The sequence below is a fragment of the Rattus norvegicus genome, chromosome 3 (genome assembly GCF_036323735.1).
Source record: "Rattus norvegicus strain BN/NHsdMcwi chromosome 3, GRCr8, whole genome shotgun sequence".
NCBI classification, from domain to species: Eukaryota; Metazoa; Chordata; class Mammalia; order Rodentia; family Muridae; genus Rattus; species Rattus norvegicus.
The window spans coordinates 95,201,546-95,209,785 of NC_086021.1; the positions used below are offsets into that span (position 1 = coordinate 95,201,546).

The 8,240-nt window shown below is 33.8% G+C and overlaps 1 protein-coding gene across 1 annotated transcript; it reads left to right on the top strand.

The window, feature by feature from the left end:
* The first annotated feature begins 5,656 nt into the window (after nucleotides 1–5,656).
* Or4c107 (olfactory receptor family 4 subfamily C member 107) lies at nucleotides 5,657–6,592 on the top strand. Its single transcript, NM_001000347.1, has one exon. The coding sequence runs from the start codon at nucleotides 5,657–5,659 to the stop codon at nucleotides 6,590–6,592; it is 936 nt and encodes a 311-aa protein (NP_001000347.1).
* Nucleotides 6,593–8,240: the final 1,648 nt, after the last annotated feature.

An 8,240-nucleotide genomic window follows, 5' to 3' on the forward strand; every position in this document is an offset into this window, starting at 1 on the left:
AGGCAGGGGCCTATGGGTGGTTGGGGAGGATTGAACTCTTACAGATTCAAGGGAAGTTGGGATGGGATAGTGTCTTTCAAGAGGGGAAATCAGGAGTGGGGATAACATTTGAAATGTAAATAAAAAAAAGTCAAATAAAAGAAAAGAAAAAAAATCTCAGGATCATTAGATATGGAAGAAACCTTTGACAAACCACAACACTCCTTCCTGTTAAAATTCTTGGAATTATCAGGAATTCAATGCATATACCAATATGTAATAGAAACAATATGCAACCAATAGATATCATCAAATTAAATGGAGAGAAACTTGAAACAATAACACTAAAATCAGGGACTAGACAAGGCTAAACACTCTCCCTATTTATTCGATATACTCGAAGTTCTAGCTAGAGCAATAAGACAACAAAAGATCAAGGATAAGCAAATTGAAAGCGAAGCTCTCAATATATTTTACATAAAATCTTTTCTACTGCTTTCCCTTGACAAAACATATGTTCCTATTTGGTTACAGATTCCTTATAACAGAATTCTTCTATTTTGTAAGTGTACAAACTTTTTACTTGAACTCTTCGATGAAACACTATATTTCATCCATTATAAAACATTAGAAAGTTGAGAAATTTAAAAGCAAACAGTAATTTGGTTAGCACATCAAAGTTTTATGATCACTTCAGTAATTTAAAAAGCCTTCAAAATCATCTCTTAAAAACCCATGTGAGAAGTCATTCCCTAAGTACTAGAGGACTGAGAATCAATCTCACTGGCTCCTGAGCTCTGCGGAAGCCTCTTTAAATTCCACTTGCATTCAACCAGGAAACTTTGGCTCCTACATTTTTATCTTACCCTGAAACCACAATTGTGGACAAGACTGGAAAATTAGTTGAAATGGTCTCTACCTCCACTGCCAGCCAGCATGTTCTTCTGCTCTTCGATGTAGAAGGAAGACTTGGATATTAACTGTATTTTTTCCCCAGTGAACATAATTTCTGGTATAAAAAACAGGAGGTGCCTATGCAGATTTTTTCACAGACTAATACATGATGAGGTGTTTAAGCCACAATTTTGCCTTTTGAGATAGGATTTTTAAATTGTGATAAAGTGGCTTAAATTTGGGATGTTGTGTTCATAGTACTGAGGCTAATCCTTTCTTTGATGTTTAACTTCATAGCTTCATTTTTTTTAGATAATTGCATGAACTCTGGAGCTCAGTTTTGCCATCTTCATCGGGGATGTTCTCGATATAGAAGCAAACAAAATAGTATATGTGGAGCCTATAGCAAACACTTGAAAAGTAATGTCTGCACAGACCCTCCCCCCCACCAATGATATTGGCAGTGTGCAAAGCTCTTGATTCTCCCTCTCTTCATCTCCTCTGTATTTTATTGATTCACTCATCTCTTTCTCCCTTGCTTCATTTCTTTATTCCCTTCTTTTTTCTCCATTCCTCTCTCCTTTTCGCCCTGAATCTCTATGTACTGAACTATAAATAATATAAAGATAACCTCAGTCCTTCTTCTTTACATCGAAAGTATGTCACTTAGAAATGCACATGTATCTTGGCCTATTGCCTCCCAATAGTACTTGATTTGTTTTTTCTAAACATCCTTATTTGGGTACTGGTCTATAAACCATTCTGACTTTTTTATTGAATTAATTTTTATATCGAATGTTGTTAGAGGTATGGTAGACTTAAAGTGTTGCTTAACTATAAAATACCAACATTTCTCAACCTATAAGTTCCGACTCCTTTGCAGGGTCAAATCATACTTTCACAAGGATTGCCTAAGACTATCAGAAACCACAATTATTTACAGTAAAATTCATAACTAATAAAATTACTTATGAAGAAGCAATGGAAATAATTTTGTGGTTGAGGAACCATAACATGAGGAATTGTATCAAAGTGTTGTAGCCTCAGAAAAGTTGAAACACACTGCTATAAATGATTTATAGCAAAAGTAAAGTGTGATTTTTTTTCCAACACCACACATGTACACATAGCACAGAGGACTCATAGCACCATTTTGAAGTGGTGAAAGCAGAATCTTCTATTTGCTATTAACTTCCTACCTCAGGATTCTTCAGGAAAATTAAAGGGCCTGAGGCTTTAGTGTGGTTGTCATGGCTTGGTCTCCTTTTCAAAAGCACCTGAATTATTAGGAGAGAGAGAGGGGGGGAGGGAGGGGGAGAGAGAGAGAGAGAGAGAGAGAGAGAGAGAGAGAGAGAGAGAGAGAGAGAGAGAGGGAGAGAGCACATTCAGGCATCTGAAGAAACTAAAGAAAACAGAAAAGTTAATTTTCTTACATTTCATGATTTGAGTAAAGTTGAGTGAGATACTGGGGAATCAAAAGAACAACACTGAGGGCAGAAGAAATCTTTTGTGGTAGATAAAATCTTATATTAAAATAAGACAAGGTTAAAGAATTAAACAAAATATTAATTTTAAAGAAATATTTAATTTATCATTTTGATGTGTAATGAAAATGTTTATTGGTTGAAATACTTGATAATTTATTGATTGAATTTTGTATTAGTTAGTCTAAATTATTTCTATCTTTTTAAAACAGGGTCTCAATGCATCAGTTTACACTTGAACTCCATTTAAATCGAAGCATGACTTTGAGCTCTGAGTCTTCCTTATCTACAGAGTGCCTGGATTACAGGTGTATGTGGTGTATGTGGTACTTTGGACCACACCCAGAGAATCACTGATGGTAAGGTAAGCATTCTATCAAGAGAGTTAGACACCCCCATCCCTAAAACCTACTACTAAGGAAGCATTGTGCCATGTCTCTTTGATAGAATTTATTGCCATGTAAGCTTTCCACTTAGAAAAAAAATTGTTTGTTATTTGCAGAATAACTGGCGCAAAATTTAGCCATGTTACTGAAATGAACCAGGGTAAATAGTGAATAATATGCATAACAAACATGAGGAGGCACACTTGCCAAAATTATTGCTTCAGGAGCTGACTCAGTCATCAAGTGACCACAGTTGCTTCTGTACAAGACCCCTGAGGGAGAGTTGGTCCAACCATTACTTCTGTGGTATTTCAAAAATAGTAGCAAAATATTTATTTTTTATTAAAAAAAACTGTTCATGAGAATGAAATATTAAATGTTTCTATTGTGGCCCACTGATATGAGACAATTTGTTCAACAACAAATGGTTATCATGTATAAAGAACTTTCCCTGCCTTTTTGGTAGCCAACTTAAACATCTTGTGTTTTCTACATAATATTTTATTTGTTTGATTTAAGATTAACAGAAGTACAAGGAGAAGTTCCAGAATGTTAGTCATCTGGATACACTGATATGGTCATACTACATTTAGAAGAGAATAGTACATTTGTGTTTATCTTAGAATGATTACAATGCATTTTAGGATTTCTATTCTGTTATCTCCTTATTCATAGTATATGCATAGACAATGAGTTGATATTATAGTGGTGAAAAGAAAACCTAAAACACATGGAAATTGTTAATGGATGTTTTGAAATTTTAGACATCATTTTTTTTGTTTTGTGTGTTTTGATTTTATGATACTTCATAAACATGTAAAACTTATACACTCTAAGTGGCAGTCATTAAAAATCACTTTGTTTTTTTCTCTTAGTACAAATGCTTTACTGCTTTATGAACAAATTTTTAAAAAATGTATATCTGTGAGCACATTATTCATATATCAAACGTATATTTTAAAACAAATGCTTCATACATGTAGAACATATAGACATTTTACAAGCTATGCATTCTTTAAAAAATGACCTTAAAAGCTAGGCTATTAATCTGAATGATTTGTAAAAGAATTTCAGTAGACAAAAAAGCTAGACTCTCAAAAGAATGAATTTTAATTAGAATTATAAAGACATGTCATCAATAGCAATGTTTTAACATTTTCAAATTTGACCCAGCCCTGTCATTTTAACAGGTTAGATGTTTGCAAATGTCACTCATATACTAAATTCATAAAGATTTCAAACAATGTAAGTCACAGAATTATACTTTCTCAAATAAGTTATCATACTGTATTTAATGACTAAGAAGTGTCAAGACTCTATATTATAGTGAAACTGCTGTTTCTTTCTATCATATTATTAATTGGATGTACCCAAATTATGCAAAGGTGCTTCACCAATGTTTCTAAGTCTTTATGTTTAATTTCATACATCTTCAAAAGCATCTTCATCATCTCTACCTCTTCAGACACCCACAGAGGCCCCTATCACATCCTTCCAAACTCACAATTTCTTTTATGGTTTTAAATTATGTATGTATTTAGTAATGGCTTAGTTACCATAAAAAAGACATTATTTTTATTGAGTTATGGTCATATTTTAAAATGCTGAGTTAGAGTTGATATCATAATACATTCTTAAACATCAAGTATAAAACTAAAAACTTCCTAAATAGACTTCTATATTATGTTTATTTCTGAATTGTGCCATTTGAATTGATCCAGTTTAGATTTTCATTCATTCCAAACTTGAAAGAAAATTTGAAATATGTCCAGGACTTTTATGTGCATTCTAAACTACAGCCTGCCCCTTCATCAATTGCTATAGCAGAATATTTAGATGGGTACTGAAAGACATGATAAATCAATTATGGTCTTTCTGTCCATACATAGATTATAATTTTAGGGTGCCTTTTAATACTTCACATCAGGAAACCACTGGAGATTGAGAAAAGCTCATACTTAAAAGATAAACTGTTTCTTTCTTCATATAAGCAGGTTAATATTATCTCATAATATGAATGAGACTATTTTTATTGGATATTTTTATTTACATTTCAAATGTTATCACCTTTCCTGGTTTACTATCCATAAACCCCTATCCCCTCCCTCCCTGCCCTGACATTCCCCTTCACTGGGGAGGGGGGTAAGGGGAGCGTGTCAAGCCTTGGCAGGACCAAGGATTTCTCCTCACATTGGTGTCTCACAAGACCATCACCTGCTACACATGCAGCTGGAGCCACAATTTTCTCCATGTGTACTCTTTGGGTAGCGGTTTAGTCCTGGAAGATCTAGTTGGTTAGTGTTGTTGTTGTTATGGAGTTGCAAACACCTTCAACTCCTTCAATCCTTTCTCTAACAGCTCCATTGAGGACCCTGTTTTCAGTTCAACGGTTTGCTGCTATTATTCGCCTCTGTATTTGTCATGCTCTGGCAGAATCTCTCATTCTTAATATTTTGAAATTTATCTCTTCAATTCTACCTGATTATCAACTGTTCCTTTGAAAGATTTTTCTAATTTTAATTCTAAATATCAATGGAATTAAATAATATTAGTTTTTATATCAGTTCACATGCCCGTTAAAAGTACTGTAAACTTGTTTGAAGCATCTTTTTTTCTAATATTTACAGATTTAAATGATGACAGTTTTGGCAAGAGGGAAATTTCAGTGGTAAAGATATTTGTTGTTAAGACTAGCCACCTATGTTCAAATGCAAGATCTAACACGGTAGAGCAAAAAGTTATTCCTGCTTACTGTTTTGTGACCTCTACACAAAGACTATAGCACCTGCACACACACAAACACATATATCAGAAAGAACACAAAGTACTCCCATAGAAATGTAAATATGACTATCACCTAAGATAGACTAAATATCTATAAAAATAAAACAGTTTAAAGTTGTTTTGAGTATCATGCCAAACCAAACTATTGTAACTGAGTTCATCCTCCTGGGACTTTCAGAGAACCCAAAAGTTCAGAAAATAGTATTTGTTGTATTTTCCTTTGTCTACATGGCAACAATTGGAGGCAACATAATCATTGCAGTGACGATCCTCTGCACCCCTGCACTGCTTGGATCACCCATGTACTTCTTCTTGGCATTTCTGTCCTTCCTGGATGCATGCATTACTTCAGTCATCACACCAAAAATGATTGTTGACTCAATCAACGACAGCAAAACCATTTCTTTTGAAGGCTGCATGACACAGATCTTTGCTGAACATTTCTTTGCTGCCGTGGAAGTGATTGTCCTAATATCCATGGCCTATGACCGCTATGTGGCCATTTGCAAGCCATTACACTATTCTTCCATAATGAACTGGAGGCTCTGTGGCACTCTGGTAGGGATAGCATGGGCTGGGGGATTCTTACATTCTATCATACAAATTATCTTCACTTTGCAGCTACCATTCTGTGGACCCAATGTCATTGATCACTTCATGTGTGACTTGTTTCCATTACTGGAGTTGGCATGCACTAACACTTATGTTTATGGCCTCTTAGTGTTTGCCAACAGTGGGTCTATCTGCATCATAATTTTTTCTATGCTGCTAATCTCCTATGGTGTCATTTTATTCTCCTTAAGAAGTCACAGTTCTGAGGGTCGATGGAAAGCTCTCTCCACTTGTGGATCCCACATTGCTGTTGTGGTTTCATTCTTTGTCCCGTGCATATTTATATATGCAAGATCTACATCTGCTTCATCTTTTGAGAAAAAGGTAGCTGTATTTGATGGCATCATGACTCCATTGCTCAATCCTTTAATTTACACTTTCAGGAATAAGGAAATGAAAAATGCCATAAGGAAAATGTGGAACCGATTTAGGATGGTCTCTGATAAATTTTAAAATTTTATGCTGGCAAAAGTTAAAATACAGAATAAGGAAGTCAATATTTACTTCAGCAAGTACTTTATGACTTATTCATTACACAGGAAACGGAGATACCATTTCATAGAGAGTACACCAATACTGTAGGCTGCAAAATTATCTTTAACTGGACATTATCAATAGCACTATGATTTGACAACTTAGTTGCGATAGTTTGAATGAAATGTGCCCTGTATGTGTTTGACATTTCAGTACTTGTTTTTACTAGTGGCTGTTTCCAGAGAATTAGGAGATGTGGATTTGATGGAGTACGTATTCACCGGGATGCTTTTTGAGGTTTCATAAAACTTCTTCAGTTTTACGTTAGCTCTCTGTGCTTCATGTTTGTGGTTTAAGATACGTTTTTTTTCAGCTGTAGCAGCTCCATGTTGCTTGCTACCTCTGTTCCATCATCATTGACTCTAACTCTCTGCTATCATATGTCCCCCCAAAAATCTTTCTTCTTTAAGTTGCTTTGGTCATGGTGTTTTATCACAGCAACAGAAAATAACTAATATTGTCATATGAAAATCTATATTTGTTAATTGTATACTCTTTTAACTAAAATGAAATGTCACAAGCAAGTTACCTATTAAATTTTGTGAATGTAACACTACACTTTTATAAATTTTGTTGAATTTAAAATGTGTTCCAATATGTAAAATAAGTATATCAAATTCATGCTAAGTGAAAATGTTCATGTGGTACATATCCAAATACTTTGTGCACAGATATATGCACAATATTTAGATAAATAAAATTTAAGAAGAAAATGGAATGTATAAGGGTGATAATCATGAGAAATTTTAAATTCAGTTTAAATGGGTTTGAGGTCAGTAGCAGAATAGTTCATGTTTTATACACACAATAAGAGGAAAATACACTTCAAATCATCCAGGAAAATTAAAAAAAGTTATCTTTCTAGCCAAAGATCATGGAACTAAAGTTGGAATTATAGATATCTTTTCAAATGCAAAATATAAATTTGTAGACAAAAAAAGTTTGCACGATTCTGCCTTCTAAATTTCAAGTTAAACTGGGAAATTAGTAGAGAAAAGTCAAGGAATACTTTGATTCACAATCCAGTGTCTTGAAATCAATGGAAATTTCTCTGTACTGTCATTTGCCAAATTCCAAGGTGGGACAGATAGACCCCAGAAACCATAGGCAGATGAAACAGAACATTTTTATGTTCACATGTGATAGTTAGGAATACTCAGACTGAAGATGTAGAGAAAAGTGAAATAGAAAAAACAAAACTTAACTAAGAGCTGGAGATAGAAATATCACCAAAGGAAAGAACAGGGAAATATAAAGAGTGTGAAAAATAAATCAATATTTAGGGGTAGAACTAGAGATTTACAAAGTTTAGGAGGGAGAACTATTGTAAGTAATCAAGATGTGAATTTTTTATGATTTGAATATCATTTTAATAATATCATTCTTTAATAAAGAAATATAGATTCTCTGTTGCACTCTTCTGACCATTCAGACAAAGTTTATACTCCCCTTTTCTTTTTACTTTGACAATGTGTTTTTTTTTAAAATTACAGTAAATATAATGAGCCAAACTAAAATTACTGTGGCAGATCTAATATCATACACTTAATATACTTGAATGAATTTA